Source organism: Mustelus asterias, unplaced genomic scaffold, assembly GCF_964213995.1.
Source record: "Mustelus asterias unplaced genomic scaffold, sMusAst1.hap1.1 HAP1_SCAFFOLD_2752, whole genome shotgun sequence".
In the NCBI taxonomy this organism is placed as follows: domain Eukaryota; kingdom Metazoa; phylum Chordata; class Chondrichthyes; order Carcharhiniformes; family Triakidae; genus Mustelus; species Mustelus asterias.
The window spans coordinates 22,408-40,246 of record NW_027592697.1 but is presented as its reverse complement, the minus strand read 5'-3'; the positions used below and the strand labels follow the sequence as shown (position 1 = coordinate 40,246).

General features: G+C 57.1%; 1 protein-coding gene across 1 annotated transcript in view; it reads left to right on the top strand.

The window, feature by feature from the left end:
* Positions 1-295: 295 nt before the first annotated feature.
* Positions 296-17,839, top strand: part of rin1a (Ras and Rab interactor 1a) — a gene marked incomplete at its 3' end in the record, with an annotated part of 34,702 nt that continues 17,158 nt past the window's right edge. Inside the window, exons 1-5 of the mRNA XM_078207820.1 lie at positions 296-475; positions 5,176-5,296; positions 8,219-8,291; positions 10,835-10,926; positions 14,611-15,681. Of these exons, the coding sequence (XP_078063946.1) occupies positions 296-475; positions 5,176-5,296; positions 8,219-8,291; positions 10,835-10,926; positions 14,611-15,681 (1,537 nt within the window). The remainder of the gene's footprint in view (positions 476-5,175; positions 5,297-8,218; positions 8,292-10,834; positions 10,927-14,610; positions 15,682-17,839) is intronic.

Genomic DNA, 17,839 nt, shown 5'->3' with positions numbered 1-17,839 from the left:
ATTGTGTAGAGTGGGAGTGAACGGGAAGGGGATTGGGATTGTGTACAGTGGGAGTGAACGGGAAGGGGATTGGGATTGTGTACAGTGGGAGTGAAGGGGATTGGGATTGTGTACAGTGGGAGTGAACGGGAAGGGGATTGGGATTGTGTAGAGTGGGAGTGAACGGGAAGGGGATTGGGATTGTGTACAGTGGGAGTGAAGGGGATTGGGATTGTGTACAGTGGGAGTGAACGGGAAGGGGATTGGGATTGTGTACAGTGGGAGTGACCCAGACCGCTGTGTTCCTTTCGGAAGGATGCAGGTGGACCCCGTGTATGATGCCCCGGAGACTCCGCCCACTCGCACGGCCACCCACAAAGCCTCCCTCACCAAGGTCAGTGTGCTGGACCGCCTAATCTTCACTCATTCTGTCTGGTTTCAACTCACCATGAATTCAGCGACCTCCCTGCACATCCTCCAGCGAGAGAACCCGGGGGTGAGTACCTGGCGCGGGCGAATCAGCGAGCCTCGGCCATTCGACTACACGAGGCATCGTAGACCCTTCACGTGCTGCCCAGTCTCCACTGGGGTGCGAGAATTCGAGCACCGTCCCGTCGGGAGCAGGGGCCCGATGGGTGCTGAGGGCAACTGGCACCCCAAGGTGGGCTCAACCAGTGCAAGACAGACCAGGCGTGGGATCATGCTGTGCCTTTGGCCATTTCCTTCATATTGACATTGGAAAACTGAACCTTGAGGCTTGTTTCTGAAAGGAAGCTTGGTTGTGGATAATCGTGGGATTAGCTGGCAAATCCCAGCCTTAAAACTCAAAACTGCGTCAACTTTCTTAATCCTTAATAATCTCGCTTTCAGAACCAGTTAAAAAGTTTCCCAATGGACAATGTTTCTTCCAAGCCTCACCCCCCAACCTGTGGACAGCACGGACCCCTACTGAAAACAGCATTGTCCTCAAGTCCCACATTCTCCCCCCACTCCCCCGTGGGAGCGAATCCCACATTCTCCCCCACTCCCCATGGGAGCGAATCCCACATTCTCCCCCACTCCCCATGGGAGCGAGTCCCACATTCTCCCCCCACTCCCCATGGGAGCGAATCCCACATTCTCCCCCACTCCCCATGGGAGCGAGTCCCACATTCTCCCCCCACTCCCCCCGTGGGAGCGAGTCCCACATTCTCCCCCCACTCCCCGTGGGAACGAGTCCCACATTCTCCCCCACTCCCCCGTGGGAGCGAGTCCCACATTCTCCCCCCACTCCCCGTGGGAACGAGTCCCACATTCTCCCCCACTCCCCCGTGGGAGCGAGTCCCACATTCTCCCCCACTCCCCGTGGGAGTGAGTCCCACATTCTCCCCCACTCCCCCGTGGGAGCGAGTCCCACATTCTCCCCCACTCCCCGTGGGAGCGAGTCCCACATTCTCCCCCCACTCCCCCGTGGGCGCGAGTCCCACATTCTCCCCCCACTCCCCGTGGGAGCGAGTCCCACATTCTCCCCCCACTCCCCGTGGGAGCGAGTCCCACATTCTCCCCCCACTCCCCGTGGGAGCGAGTCCCACATTCTCCCCCCACTCCCCGTGGGAGCGAGTCCCACATTCTCCCCCCACTCCCCGTGGGAGCGAGTCCCACATTCTACCACTCCCCGTGGGAGTGAGTCCCACATTCTACCAGTCCCCGTGGGAGCGAGTCCCACATTCTCCCGAATGTGGGATAGGGAGACCGGGACTGTGCGCAGTAACTCCGAGTGTGGGGATAGGGAGACCGGGACTGTGCTCAGTAACTCCGAGTGTGGGGATACAGAGACCGGGACTGTGCACAGTAACTCCGAGTGTGGGATACGGAGACCGGGACTGTGCGCAGTAACTCCGAGTGTGGGATACGGAGACCGGGACTGTGCGCAGTAACTCCGAGTGTGGGGATAGGGAGACCGGGACTGTGCGCAGTAACTCCGAGTGTGCGATAGGGAGACCGGGACTGTGCGCAGTAACTCCGATTGTGGGGATATGGAGACCGGGACTGTGCGCAGTAACTCCGAGTGTGGGGATACGGAGACCGGGACTGTGCGCAGTAACTCCGAGTGTGGGATACGGAGACCGGGACTGTGCGCAGTAACTCCGAGTGTGGGGATAGGGAGACCGGGACTGTGCGCAGTAACTCCGAGTGTGGGGATAGGGAGACCGGGACTGTGCGCAGTAACTCCGAGTGTGGGGATAGGGAGACCGGGACTGTGCGCAGTAACTCCGAGTGTGGGATAGGGAGACCGGGACTGTGCGCAGTAACTCCGAGTGTGGGATAGGGAGACCGGGACTGTGCACAGTAACTCCGAGTGTGGGGATACAGAGACCGGGACTGTGCGCAGTAACTCCGAGTGTGGGGATAGGGAGACCGGGACTGTGCGCAGTAACTCCGATTGTGGGGATATGGAGACCGGGACTGTGCGCAGTAACTCCGAGTGTGGGGATACGGAGACCGGGACTGTGCGCAGTAACTCCGAGTGTGGGATACGGAGACCGGGACTGTGCGCAGTAACTCCGAGTGTGGGGATAGGGAGACCGGGACTGTGCGCAGTAACTCCGAGTGTGGGGATAGGGAGACCGGGACTGTGCGCAGTAACTCCGAGTGTGGGGATAGGGAGACCGGGACTGTGCGCAGTAACTCCGAGTGTGGGATAGGGAGACCGGGACTGTGCGCAGTAACTCCGATTGTGGGGATACGGAGACCGGGACTGTGCGCAGTAACTCCGAGTGTGGGGATAGGGAGACCGGGACTGTGCGCAGTAACTCCGATTGTGGGGATACGGAGACTGGAACTGTGCACAGTAACTCCGAGTGTGGGGATACGGAGATCGGGGACTGTCCGCAGTAACTCCGAGTGTGGGGATACGGAGACCGGGACTGTGCACAGTAACTCCGAGTGTGGGGATACGGAGACCGGGACTGTGCGCAGTAACTCCGAGTGTGGGATACGGAGACCGGGACTGTGCGCAGTAACTCCGAGTGTGGGGATAGGGAGACCGGGACTGTGCGCAGTAACTCCGAGTGTGGGGATAGGGAGACCGGGACTGTGCGCAGTAACTCCGAGTGTGGGATAGGGAGACCGGGACTGTGCGCAGTAACTCCGATTGTGGGGATACGGAGACCGGGACTGTGCGCAGTAACTCCGAGTGTGGGGATAGGGAGACCGGGACTGTGCACAGTAACTCCGAGTGTGGGGATACGGAGACTGGAACTGTGCACAGTAACTCCGAGTGTGGGGATACGGAGATCGGGGACTGTCCGCAGTAACTCCGAGTGTGGGGATACGGAGACCGGGACTGTGCACAGTAACTCCGAGTGTGGGGATAGGGAGACCGGGACTGTGCGCAGTAACTCCGAGTGTGGGATAGGGAGACCGGGACTGTGCGCAGTAACTCCGATTGTGGGGATACGGAGACTGGAACTGTGCACAGTAACTCCGAGTGTGGGGATAGGGAGACCGGGACTGTGTGCAGTAACTCCGAGTGTGGGGATACGGAGATCGGGGACTGTCCGCAGTAACTCCGAGTGTGGGGATACGGAGACCGGGACTGTGCACAGTAACTCCGAGTGTGGGGATACGGAGACCGGGACTGTGCGCAGTAACTCCGAGTGTGGGATACGGAGACCGGGACTGTGCGCAGTAACTCCGAGTGTGGGGATAGGGAGACCGGGACTGTGCGCAGTAACTCCGAGTGTGGGGATAGGGAGACCGGGACTGTGCGCAGTAACTCCGAGTGTGGGATAGGGAGACCGGGACTGTGCGCAGTAACTCCGATTGTGGGGATACGGAGACCGGGACTGTGCGCAGTAACTCCGAGTGTGGGGATAGGGAGACCGGGACTGTGCACAGTAACTCCGAGTGTGGGGATACGGAGACTGGAACTGTGCACAGTAACTCCGAGTGTGGGGATACGGAGATCGGGGACTGTCCGCAGTAACTCCGAGTGTGGGGATACGGAGACCGGGACTGTGCACAGTAACTCCGAGTGTGGGGATAGGGAGACCGGGACTGTGCGCAGTAACTCCGAGTGTGGGATAGGGAGACCGGGACTGTGCGCAGTAACTCCGATTGTGGGGATACGGAGACTGGAACTGTGCACAGTAACTCCGAGTGTGGGGATACGGAGATCGGGGACTGTCCGCAGTAACTCCGATTGTGGGGATACGGAGACCGGGACTGTGCGCAGTAACTCCGATTGTGGGGATAGGGAGACCGGGACTGTGCGCAGTAACTCCGAGTGTGGGGATAGGGAGACCGGGACTGTGCGCAGTAACTCCGAGTGTGGGGATAGGGAGACCGGGACTGTGCGCAGTAACTCCGAGTGTGGGGATAGGGAGACCGGGACTGTGCGCAGTAACTCCGAGTGTGGGGATAGGGAGACCGGGACTGTGCGCAGTAACTCCGAGTGTGGGGATACGGAGATCGGGACTGTGCGCAGTAACTCCGAGTGTGGGGATACGGAGACCGGGACTGTGCGCAGTAACTCCGAGTGTGGGGATAGGGAGACCGGGACTGTGCGCAGTAACTCCGAGTGTGGGGATAGGGAGACCGGGACTGTGCGCAGTAACTCCGAGTGTGGGGATAGGGAGACCGGGACTGTGCGCAGTAACTCCGAGTGTGGGGATAGGGAGACCGGGACTGTGCACAGTAACTCCGAGTGTGGGGATAGGGAGACCGGGACTGTGCACAGTAACTCCGAGTGTGGGGATACGGAGACCGGGACTGTGCGCAGTAACTCCGAGTGTGGGGATACGGAGACCGGGACTGTGCACAGTAACTCCGAGTGTGGGGATAGGGAGACCGGGTCTGTGCGCAGTAACTCCGAGTGTGGGGATAGGGAGACCGGGACTGTGCGCAGTAACTCCGAGTGTGGGGATAGGGAGACCGGGACTGTGCGCAGTAACTCCGAGTGTGGGGATACGGAGACCGGGACTGTGCACAGTAACTCCGAGTGTGGGGATAGGGAGACCGGGACTGTGCGCAGTAACTCCGAGTGTGGGGATACGGAGATCGGGACTGTGAGCAGTAACTCCGAGTGTGGGGATACGGAGACCGGGACTGTGCACAGTAACTCTGAGTGTGGGGATAGGGAGACCGGGACTGTGTGCAGTAACTCCAAGTGTGGGATACGGAGACTGGAACTGTGCTCTTTTCCCCCCACGGTAGATATTCCTGGTTCGAAAGTCGGCGACATCACAGAGGAAGGTTCTCTCGGTCAGACTGTCGGACGATTCGGACCCCTCTTTCGTCCAAGATTTTACCATTAATGAAGATGCAAACAGCACCTGTGAGTTGGTTCAGAGTGTTGGAAATTATGGAATGTTCCGGATTGCGCCCGCGATGTTGGGTGTTCCCTCCCCACCCTGGCACAGTGGCGACAGGCAGACAGAGTGGTTTGGGTTCCGCCCGGGTCACTCAGCTCCTGAGCTCGTTCCAGCCTTGGTTCAAACATGGATGAAAGAGCGGGATTCCAGGGGTGAGAGTGACAGCTCTTGACATCAAGGCCGCAGAGTGTGGCATCAAGGAGCCCCAGCCAAACTGGAACCAATGGGCATCAGGGGGCAAACTCTCCGCTGGTTGGAGTCATACCTGGGACATAGGAAGATGGTTGTGGTTGTGCAGGGTCAGTCACCTCAGTTCCAGGACATAGAACAGTACAGCACAGAACAGGCCCTTCGGCCCACGATGTTGTGCCGAGCTTTATCTGAAACCAAGATCAAGCTATCCCACTCCCTATCATCCTGGTGTGCTCCATGTGCCTATCCAATAACCGCTTAAATTTTCCTAAAGTGTCTGACTCCACTATCACTGCAGGCAGTCCATTCCACACCCCAACCACTCTCTGCGTAAAGAACCTACCTCTGATATCCTTCCTGTATCTCCCACCACGAACCCTATAGTTATGCCCCCTTGTTCCATCCACCCGAGGAAATAGTCTTTGAACGTTCACTCTATCTATCCCCTTCATCATTTTATAAACCTCTATTAAGACTTCCCTCAGCCTCCTCCGCTCCAGAGAGAACAGCCCTAGCTCCCTCAACCTTTCCTCATAAGACCTACCCTCCAAACCAGGCAGCATCCTGGTAAATCTCCTCTGCACTCTTTCCAGCGCTTCCACATCCTTCTTATAGTGAGGTGACCAGAACTGCACACAATATTCCAAATGTGGTCTCACCAAGGTCCTGTACAGTTGCAGCATAACCCCACGGCTCTTAAACTCCAACCCCCTGTTAATAAAAGCTAACACACTATAGGCCTTCTTCACAGCTCTATCCACTTGAGTGGCAACCTTTAGAGATCTGTGGATATGAACCCCAAGATCTCTCTGTTCCTCCACAGTCTTCAGAACCCTACCTTTGACCCTGTAATCCACATTTAAATTAGTCCTACCAAAATGAATCACCTCACATTTATCAGGGTTAAACTCCATTTGCCATTTTTCAGCCCAGCTTTGCATCCTATCTATGTCTCTTTGCAGCCTACAACAGCCCTCCACCTCATCCACTACTCCACCAATCTTGGTGTCATCAGCAAATTTACTGATCCACCCTTCAGCCCCCTCCTCTAAGTATTTGACATCTCTGCAGGAGTCCCTCAGGGTGAGTGTCCCAGACCCAACAATCTTCAGCTGCTTCATCAATGACCTTCCCTCCATCATAAGGTCAGAAGTGGGGATGTTCGCTGATGATTGCACAATGTTCAGCACCATTCGTAACTCCTCAGATACTGAAACAGTCCGTGTTCAAATGCAACAAGACCTGGATAATATCCAGGCTTGGGCTGACAAGTGGCAGTAACATTCACACCACACAAGCCCCCGGCAATGACCATCTCCAATAAGAGACACTCTAACCACCACCCCTTGACATTCAATGGTGTTACCATCACTGAATCCCCCCACTATCAACATCCTGGGGGTTCCCATTGACCAGAAACTGAGCTGGACCCAGCCATATAAATACTGTGGCTCCCAGAGCAGGTCAGAGGCTGGGAATCCTGCGGAGAGTAACTCGCCTCCTGACTCCCCAAAGCCTGTCCACCATCTACAAGGCACAAGTCAGGAGTGTAATGGAACACTCCCCACTTGCCTGGATGGGTGCGGCTCCAACAACACTCAAGAAGCTCGACACCATCCAGGACAAAGCAGCCCCGCTCGGTCGACACGCTAACCACAAACACTCACTCCCTCCACCCCCGACGCACAGTGACAGCCGTGTGAACCGTCTACAAGACGCAACGCAGCGACTCACCAAGGCTCCTTCCACAGCACCTTCCAAACCCACCACCTCTACCACCTAGAAGGACAAGGGGGGCAGCAGACACATGGGGAACACCCCCACCTGCAAGTTCCCCCCTCCGAGCCACTCACCATCCCGACTTGGAAATATATCGGCCGTTCCTTCACTGTGGCTGGGGTCAAAATCCCGGAACTCCCTCCCTAACAGCACTGTGGGTGTACCTACACCACACGGGGACTGACTGATGTCCAATCACAATCCTGGAACTCCCTCCCTAACAGCACTGTGGGTGTACCTACACCACACACGGGGACTGACTGATGTCCAATCACAATCCTGGAACTCCCTCCCTAACAGCACTGTGGGTGTACCTACACCACACGGGGACTGACTGATGTCCAATCACAATCCTGGAACTCCCTCCCTAACAGCACTGTGGGTGTACCTACACCACACGGGGACTGACTGATGTCCAATCACAATCCTGGAACTCCCTCCCTAACAGCACAGTGGGTGTACCTACACCACACGGGGACTGACTGATGTCCAATCACAATCCTGGAACTCCCTCCCTAACAGCACTGTGGGTGTACCTACACCACACACGGGGACTGACTGATGTCCAATCACAATCCTGGAACTCCCTCCCTAACAGCACTGTGGGTGTACCTACACCACACGGGGACTGCAGCGGGTTCAAGATGGCGGCTCACCCACCCCCTTCTCAAGGGGCAATTAGGGACGGGTAACAAACACTGGACCAGCCAGAGACGCCCACGTCCTGAGCAAGAAGGTGTGTTAATCTCGGACGAGACATTGAGTGAGGGGCTGAGACTGGGATTGGGATTTGCTGTGTGAGGAATGTTCAGAATAGGTCAGTGTGGGAGGGCCAGCACCAGCATGATGGGCCGAATGGCCCCTTTTTGTGCTTTAAACTTTCTGATTCTAAGAAAGCTTTGCTTCCCTTGCAGCGTTCTCCCTGGAAGGTTCCGGAGTCACATTCGGAGATCTCTTCCACCTCATCTCGTTTTACTGTATCAGCAGGTGAGTGCGCGAAGGGGAGGGGCTTCATCAGGAACCAACTCCCCCCTCCCCTCCCTATCCCCGCCCCTTCCCCCCCTTCCCTCCCCATCTCCCCTCTCCCCACCTCTCCACCCAACTCTGTCCACCCTACCGCACTGTGGGAGGGTCGGTGCTGAGGGAGCGCCGCACTGTGGGAGGGTCGGTGCTGAGGGAGCGCCGCACTGTGGGAGGGTCAGTGCTGAGGGAGCGCCGCACTGTGGGAGGGTCAGTGCTGAGGGAGCGCCGCACTGTGGGAGGGACAGTGCTGAGGGAGCGCCGCACTGTGGGAGGGTCGGTGCTGAGGGAGCGCCGCACTGTGGGAGGATCAGTGCTGAGGGAGCGCCGCACTGTGGGAGGGTCAGTGCTGAGGGAGCGCCGCACTGTGGGAGGGTCAGTGCTGAGGGAGCGCCGCACTGTGGGAGGGTCAGTGCTGAGGGAGCGCCGCACTGTGGGAGGGTCAGTGCTGAGGGAGCGCCGCACTGTGGGAGAGTCAGTGCTGAGGGAGCGCCGCACTGTGGCAGGGTCAGTGCTGAGGGAGCGCCGCACTGTGGGAGGGTCGGTGCTGAGGGAGCGCCGCACTGTGGGAGGGTCGGTGCTGAGGGAGCGCCGCACTGTGGGAGGGTCAGTGCTGAGGGAGCGCCGCACAGTGGGAGGGTCAGTGCTGAGGGAGCGCCGCACTGTGGCAGGGTCAGTGCTGAGGGAGCGTCGCACTGTGGGAGGGTCAGTGCTGAGGGAGCGCCGCACTGTGGGAGGGTCAGTGCTGAGGGAGCGCTGCACTGTGGGAGGGTCAGTGCTGAGGGAGCGCCACACTGTGGGAGGGTCAGTGCTGAGGGAGCGCCGCACTGTGGGAGGGGGGGGGGGGAATCTCCCCGGTGTCCCGGGGCCAATATTTCTCCCTCAAACCAACGTCACTAAAAACAGCTGATCTGGGTGATGATCACATTGCTGTGTGTGGGATCTTGCTGTGTGTAAATTGACTGCTGCCTTTCCTACATTACAGCAGTGAGCACACCTCAAACAAAACCTCCTTCATTGTGTGTGAAACACTTTGGGACGTCCCGAGGGGATGGAGAGGGGCTGGAGAGATGGGGGAAGGGTCTGTGTTTCACTGTGGGATGTCCCGAGGGAGGGATAGCAGCGGGGGAGATGGGGGAAGGATCTGTGTTTCACTCTGGGATGTCCCGAGGGAGGGATAGGAGCGGGGGAGATGGGGGAAGGGTCTGTGTTTCACCCTGGGATATCTCGAGGGAAGGATAGGAGCGGGAGAGATGGGGGAAGGGTCTGTGTTTCACTCTGGGATGTCCCGAGGGAGGGATAGGAGCGGGGGAGATGGGGGAAGGGTCTGTGTTTCACTGTGGGATATCTCGAGGGAGGGATAGGAGCGGGAGAGATGGGGGAGGGGTCTGTGTTTCACTCTGGGATGTCCCGAGGGAGGGATAGGAGCGGGAGAGATGGGGGAAGGGTCTGTGTTTCACTGTGGGACGTCCCGAGGGAGGGATAGGAGTGGGAGAGATGGGGAAAAGGTCTGTGTTTCACTGTGGGATATCTCGAGGGAGGGATAGGAGCGGGAGAGATGGGGGAAGGGTCTGTGTTTCACTGTGGGATGTCCCGAGGGAGGGATAGGAGCGGGAGAGATGGGGGAAGGGTCTGTGTTTCACTCTGGGATGTCCTGAGGGAGGGATAGGAGCGTGGGAGATGGGGGAAGGGTCTGTGTTTCACTGTGGGATATCTCGAGGGAGGGATAGGAGCGGGAGAGATGGGGGAAGGGTCTGTGTTTCACTCTGGGATGTCCTGAGGGAGGGATAGGAGCGTGGGAGATGGGGGAAGGGTCTGTGTTTCACTGTGGGATATCTCGAGGGAGGGATAGGAGCGGGAGAGATGGGGGAAGGGTCTGTGTTTCACTGTGGGATATCTCGAGGGATAGGAGCGGGAGAGATGGGGGAGGGTTCTGTGTTTTACTGTGGGACGTCCCGAGGGAGGGATAGGAGCGGGAGAGATGGGGGAATGGTCTGTGTTTCACTGTGGGATGTCCTGAGGGAGGGAAAGGAGCGGGAGAGATGGGGGAAGGGTCTGTGTTTCACTGTGGGATGTCCCGAGGGAGGAATAGGAGCGGGAGAGATGGGGGAAGGGTCTGTGTTTCACTGTGGGATATCTCGAGGGATAGGAGCGGGAGAGATGGGGGAGGGTTCTGTGTTTTACTGTGGGACGTCCCGAGGGAGGGATAGGAGCGGGAGAGATGGGGGAAGGGTCTGTGTTTCACTCTGGGATGTCCTGAGGGAGGGAAAGGAGCGGGAGAGATGGGGGAAGGGTCTGTGTTTCACTGTGGGATGTCCCGAGGGAGGAATAGGAGCGGGAGAGATGGGGGAAGGGTCTGTGTTTCACTGTGGGATGTCCCGAGGGAGGGATAGGAGTGGGGGAGATGGGGGACGAGTCTGTGTTTCACTGTGGGATGTCCCGAGGGAGGGATAGGAGCGGGAGAGATGGGGGACGGTTGATTTGAGATGTTGGCTTTCTGTTTTTGGTAGGGACGTGCTGCCCTTCCCTCTGAAGCTGCCTCTCGCCATCGCTACTGCGCGCTCACACAAGAAACTCAAGACCATCTCCCACCTGGGGATCGGTAAGTGGACGCGGTTGCCAACTCCCTCCAGGGCTGCCCTGGAGGACCCCAGGCCTCAGAGCCTTGATCCCCGATGAAAAGTTGGGAACAACCACCCTGGGAGGACGATGAAGTAATTCAACCGGGTTGGGGGCCATTTTGGGCAAAACAATGAGGAGGACATTTTTCTTTGAAGAATGGGTGGGTTAAAACCCACCCGGCGTGAGGGGGAGGGGAGAAAAGATTGAGCCTGGGGATTGTCCAATTGGAGTTGACCAAGGGTTTGTTGGCTCCCATTGGCTTGGGTTGGTTGGATCTCACCCGTTGGTTGGCCAATGGCAGGAGAGCTTGGGAGCAGTCGTGGGATGGATCCTTCTGGATGCCTCCAATCAGGACGGGCCAGAGAGATGGCCATGTGTTGTGGGATTGGAGGGTGTGAACCCCCCCTCCCCCCGGGGTACTGAGGCCAATTATTCTTTAATCTTTGGGTGGTGGGGGGTCGCTGGGCTGGGTCCAGTGTTTCTCACCCGTCCCCAATTGCCCCTCTCGCTCGGCCATTTTAGAGGGGGCAGTTAAGAGTCCACCCCATTGCTGTGGTCCTGGAGTCACGTGTAGGCCAGACCATAAGCCAACAGGAGCAGAATTGCCCCTTAGTGTCAGGGGGACTAGCTGGGGTAAATGCATGGGGTTACGGGGATATGGCCTGGGTGGGATTGTGGTTGGTGTAGACTCGATGGGCTGAATGGCCTTTCTGCACTGTAGGGATTCTATGATAATTAGGCCACTCGGCCCATCGAGTCTGCTCCGCCATTCAACCATGGCTGATATTTTTCTCATCCCCATTCTCCTGCCTTTTCCCCATAACCCCTGATCCCCTCATTGATCAAGAACCTATCTATCTCTGTCTTAAAGACACTCAATGACCTGTAGAGGGACAGGTAGTATTGAGGAAGCAGGGGGGCTGCAGAAGGACTTGGACAGGTTAGGAGAGTGGGCAAAGAAGTGGCAGATGGAATACAATGTGGAAAAGTGTGAGGTTATGCACTTTGGAAGAAGGGATGGAGGCTTAGACTATTTTCTAAATGGGGAAATGCTTAGAACATAGAAAAACTACAGCACAAAACAGGCCCTTCGGCCCCACAAGTTGTGCCGAACATATCCCTACCTTCTAGGCCTACCTATAACCCTCCATCCTATTAAGTCCCATGTACTCATCCAGGAGTCTCTGAAAAGACCCTATTGAGTTTGCCTCCACCACCACTGACGGCAGCCGATTCCACTCGCCCACCACCCTCTGTGTGAAAAACTTCCCCCTAACATTTCCTCTGTACCTACCCCCCAGCACCTTAAACCTGTGTCCTCTCGTAGCAGCCATTTCCACCCTGGGAAAAAGCCTCTGAGAGTTCACCCGATCAATGCCTCTCAACATCTTATATACCTCTATTAGGTCTCCTCTCATCCTACGTCTCTCCCAGGAGAAAAGACTAAGCTCCCTCAGCCTATCCTCATAAGGCATGCCACTCGATCCAGGTAACATCCTTGTAAATCTCCTCTGCACCCTTTCAATCTTTTCCACATCCTTCCTGTAATGAGGCGACCAGAACTGAGCACAGTACTCCAAGTGGGGTCTGACGAGGGTCTTATATAGCTGCATCATTATCCCCGGACTCCGAAACTCAATCCCTCGATTGATAAAGGCCAGCACACCATACGCCTTCTTAACCACCTCCTCCACCTGCGGGGACGATTTCAGAGTCCTATGGACCCGGACCCCAAGGTCCTTCTGATCCTCAGAAACACAAAGGGACTTGGGAGTCCTTGTTCAAGATTCTCTTAAGGTTAACGTGCAGGTTCAGTCGGCAGTTAGGAAGGCAAATACAATGTTAGCATTCATGTCGAGAGGGCTAGAATACAAGAGCAGGGATGTACTTCTGAGGCTGTATAAGGCTCTGGTCAGACCCCATTTGGAGTATTGTGAGCAGTTTTGGGCCCCGTATCTAAGGAAGGATGTGCCGGACTTGGAAAGGGTCCAGAGGAGGTTCACAAGAATGATCCCTGGAATGAAGAGCTTGTCGTATGAGGAACGGTTGAGGACTCTGGGTCTGTACTCGTTGGGAGTTTAGAAGGATGAGGGGGGATCTTATTGAAACTTACAGGATACTGCGAGGCCTGGATAGAGTGGACGTGGAGAGGATGTTTCCACCGGTAGGAAAAACTAGAACCAGAGGGCACAACCTCAGGCTAAAGGGACGATCCTTTAAAACAGAGATGAGGAGGAATTTCTTCAGCCAGAGGGTGGTGAATCTGTGGAACTCTTTGCCGCAGAAGGCTGTGGAGGCTGGGTCATTGAGTGTCTTTAAGACAGAGATAGATAGGTTCTTGATTAATAAGGGGATCAGGGGTTATGGGGAAAAGGCAGGAGAATGGGGATGAGAAAAATATCAGCCGTGATTGAATGGCGGAGCAGACTCGATGGGCCGAGTGGCCTCATTCTGCTCCTATGTCTTATGGTCTTATGACCCGGCTTCCACAGCCTTCTGCGGCAAAGAGTTCCACAGATTCACCACTCTCTGTCTGAAGAAATTCCTCCTCATCTCTGTTTTAAAGGATCGTCCCTTTAGTCTGAGGCCGGGCCCTTGGATCCGAGTCTCTCCGACTAATGGGGACATCCTTTCCAGGTCCAGTCTATCCAGGCCTTTCATATTCAGGTAGCTCCCACGTTGCTGTGGCTCTGGAGTCACAGGTAGGCCAGACCGGGTAAGGACGGCAGATTTCCTTCCCTAAAGGGAACATTAGTGAACCAGACGGGTTTTTCTGACAATCGATAATACTTTGTCACGATTACCGTATCGAGACTGGCTTTATAATTCCAGAATTTATTAATTAAATTTAAATTCTACCAGTTGCCGGGTTGGGATCTGAATCCCTGTCTCCGCAGAGCGTTACCCTGGGGGGTTTCCTGGGTTACTAATGACAATGACAGAAGAGATTTACTGGGATGCTTCCGGGACTTGATGGATTGAGTTATAAGGAGAGGCTGAATAGACTGGGACTTTTTTCTCTGGAGCGTCGGAGGCTGAGGGGTGATCTTATAGAGGTCTATAAAATAATGAGGGGGATAGATCAGCTAGATAGTCAATATCTTTTCCCAAAGGTAGGGGAGTCTAAAACTAGAGGGCATTGGTTTAAGGTGAAAGGAGGGAGATACAAAAGTGTCCAGAGGGGCAATTTTTTCACACAGAGGGTGGTGAGTGTCTGGAACGAGCTGCCAGAGGCAGTAGTAGAGGCGGGTACAATTTTGTCTTTTAAAAAGCGTTTAGATAGTTACATGGGTACGATGGGTAGAGAGGGATATGGGCCAAATGCGGGCAATTGGGACTAGCTTAGGGGTTAAAACATAAAGGGGTGGCATGGACAAGTTGGGCCGAAGGGCCTGTTTCCATGCTGTAAACATCTATGACTCTATGAATGAGTGTAAGACACCGTCTCCCCCGCGATGGGCCCAGGCTTCCCCTTTCTCCCTCCCTGAGGCATCAGTAGGCCCGGATAAAGCCTGGGCCTTTCCTGCCGTGTGTGAGGGGTTGGATGTTGATCCCAGGTTGGGGCGGGTGTTACTCAGTTGGGGTTCCCGGTCAGACAAGGGCCGTCCCTGACTAATTCCCCCCCCTGTTTTCTCTCCCTCTTCCCCGCCCTCGCCCCGTTTAGAGTTCTGGAGTTCGCCGCTGAATGTTCGAGAGGTCTCGCCGCCCGAGGAACGAGAGGAGGGGTCGCCCCAGGAGTCGGGACCCCCGGATCTGCTGCTGTGCTGCCCCCTGCGGACCCGGCCCCCCGGGGAGGTGGGCCGCGCCGGCGGGAACGGGGCCCTCAGCTTTGTGAACCCCCTCTTCGCCTCCGAGGGCAAGGACAAGAGGTCGCATTTCAAACGCAGCTTCAAGGTCCGGGTGTCCACCGAGACCTCCAGCCCCCTCTCGCCGCCCACCGAGCCCCCTCCCCCCGTCCCCAGCCAGGGGGGGGACCCCGGGGGAGCCGACGGGACGTCCAGGCTGCTGGCCAGCACCTCCGAGGAGGAGGAGGCCTCGTACAGGCGCCCCAACCCCCCCGTCCCGCCCCCCCGGCTAAGGAAGAAGCTGAGGTCCCAGGGCAGGGGGCCGCCTCCGGACGTCCCCCTCTCCCCCGGGGACGAGGGGAATTACCGCGTGCCCACCCCCGTCGGCCTCCCGCCCTCCCCCGCCCAGCCTGACGGTCCCTCCAAGGCCCCCCCGCTGGCGGAGGGGAGGGGGAGGCTGAGCGAGGCCAGGTCCTCGGGCGAGGGGCTGGAACTCCTGTACGGGAGCCCCCCGCCCCCCATCGGTGAGGTGGCCAGCCAGTCCCTCAGCAGCCTGGAGGAAGAGGGGGAGGAGGAGGAGGAGGAGGGAGAGGGGGAGGAAGGTCAGACCGCGCCCTGCGACCCCCGACCTCTGCCCCCCAGGTCCCACAGGGTGCGCTGGATGGTCCGCGCTCCCTTCAGGAAGGTCAGCGAGGTCTTCAGTTCCTTCGGGAGCCCCGAGCGAAAGCTGGTCCGCGCCATTGAGGAACGCTCACGGGACACGCACACCTACCTGGGCGCCGTGGTCCAGGAGTTCCTGGGCACCCTGCGGGAGGGCAAGGGTCACCACAGCAGCAGCTCGGAACTCCTCCAATCCATCCGCAAATTCCTCAGCCACATGAAGATGTTCCTGATGCACAGCTCGGAGTTGGAGCAAACGGTCGCTGACTTCATTCCAGAAGAGGAGAGAGGTGAGAGATCCCAGGATCCCAAATCCTGGCTCCCAATCCCAGAGAACATTCCGGAATCCCAAATCCTGGCTCCCGATCCCAGAGAACATTCCGGAATCCCAAATCCTGGCTCCCGATCCCCACCAATCGCAGATACAAATCCCAGACTCCCAAATCCCGGCTCCCGATCCCCACCAGTCCCAGAGAACATTCCGGAATCCCAAATCCCGGCTCCCAATCCCAGAGAACATTCAGGAATCCCAAATCCCGGCTCCCGATCCACACCAGTCCCCAGAGAACATTCCGGAATCCCAAATCCCGGCTCCCAATCCCAGAGACAAATCCCAGAATCCCAAATCCCGGCTCCCGATCCCCACCAGTCCCAGAGAACATTCCGGAATCCCAAATCCCGACTCCCGATCCCAGAGACAAATCCCAGAATCCCAAATCCCGGCTCCCAATCCCAGAGACAAATCCCAGAATCCCAAATCCCGGCTCCTGATCCCCACCAGTCCCAGGGAACATTCCGGAATCCCAAATCCCGGCTCCCAATCCCAGAGACAAATCCCAGAATCCCAAATCCCGGCTCCCGATCCCCACCAATCCCAGAGACAAATCCCTGAATCCCAAATCCCGGCTCCCGATCCCCACCAATCCCAGAGACAAATCCCAGAATCCCAAATCCTGGCTCCCGATCCCCACCAGTCCCAGAGAACATTCTGGAATCCCAAATCCCGGCTTCCGATCCCCACCAATCCCAGGGACAAATCCCATAATCGCAAATCCCGGCTCCTGATCCCCACCAATCCCAGAGACAAATCCCAGAATCCTGAATCCCAAATCCCGGCTTCCCATCCTCACCAACCCAGAGACAAATCCCAGAATCCCAAATCCCAGCTCCTGATCCCCACCAATCCCAGAGGCACATCCCAGAATCCCAAATCCCGGTCCCAATCCAGAGACTCATAAAGAAATCCCAAATTCCTGTCCCAAATCACAACAATCCCAGAGACCCATCCCAAAATCCCCAACCCTGGTCCCAGTCCAGCCCCACATCCCAAAATCATAATTATGGATACCATTCCAGATTCGGAGATGTTAGGGTCGGGGACTAAAAGCTCTGACAAATAGGTCAGGTTTAAGGAGCGTCTTGAGAGAGAGAGAGACAGGGAGAGAGAGACAGAGAGAGAGAGAGAGACAGGAAGAGAGAGACAGGGAGAGAGAGACAGAGAGACAGACAGAGGGAGAGACAGAGGGAGAGGGAGAGATACAGAGAGAGAGACAGAGGGAGAGAGACACAGAGAGAGAGAGACAGAGGGAGAGAGACACAGAGACAGAGAGAGAGAGAGAGAGAGAGACAGAGAGAGAGAGAATTGGAGGAGTGCAGAGATTATGGAGGGGCTGTAGGGATGTAGGAGGTTACAGAGATAGGGAGGGGGTGTAGGGGGCTGGAGGAGGTTACAGAGATAGGGAGGGGGTGTAGGGGCTGGAGGGGGTTACAGAGATAGGGAGGGCGTGTGGGGGCTGGAGGAGTTTACAGAGATAGGGAGAGGGTGTAGGGGCTGGAGGAGGTTACAGAGATAGGGAGGGGGTGTGGGGGCTGGAGGAGGTTACAGAGATAGGGAGGGGGTGTAGGGGCTGGAGGAGGTTGCAGAGAAGGGAGGGGGTGTAGGGGCTGGAGGAGGTTACAGAGATAGGGAGGGGGTGTAGGGGGCTGGAGGAGGTTACAGAGATAGGGAGGGGGTGTAGGGGGCTGGAGGAGGTTACAGAGATAGGGAGGGGGTGTGGGGGCTGGAGGAGGTTACAGAGATAGGAGGGGGTGTAGGGGCTGGAGGGGGTTACAGAGATAGGGAGGGGGTGTAGGGGCTGGAGGGGGTTACAGAGATAGGGGGAGGGTGTAGGTGCTGGTGGAGGTTACAGAGATGGGGGGGTGCAGGGGGCTGGAGGAGGTTACAGAGATGGGGAGGGGGTGTAGGGGCTGGAGGCGGTTACAGAGATAGGGAGGGGTGTAGGGGGCTGGAGGAGGTTACAGAGATGGGGAGGGGGTGTAGGGGCTGGAGGGTGTTACAGAGATAGGGAGGGGGTGTAGGGGCTGGAGGCGGTTGCAGAGATAGAGAGGGGGTGTAGGGGCTGGAGGAGGTTACAGAGATGGGGGGGGGGGTGTGAGGAGGGATTGGAA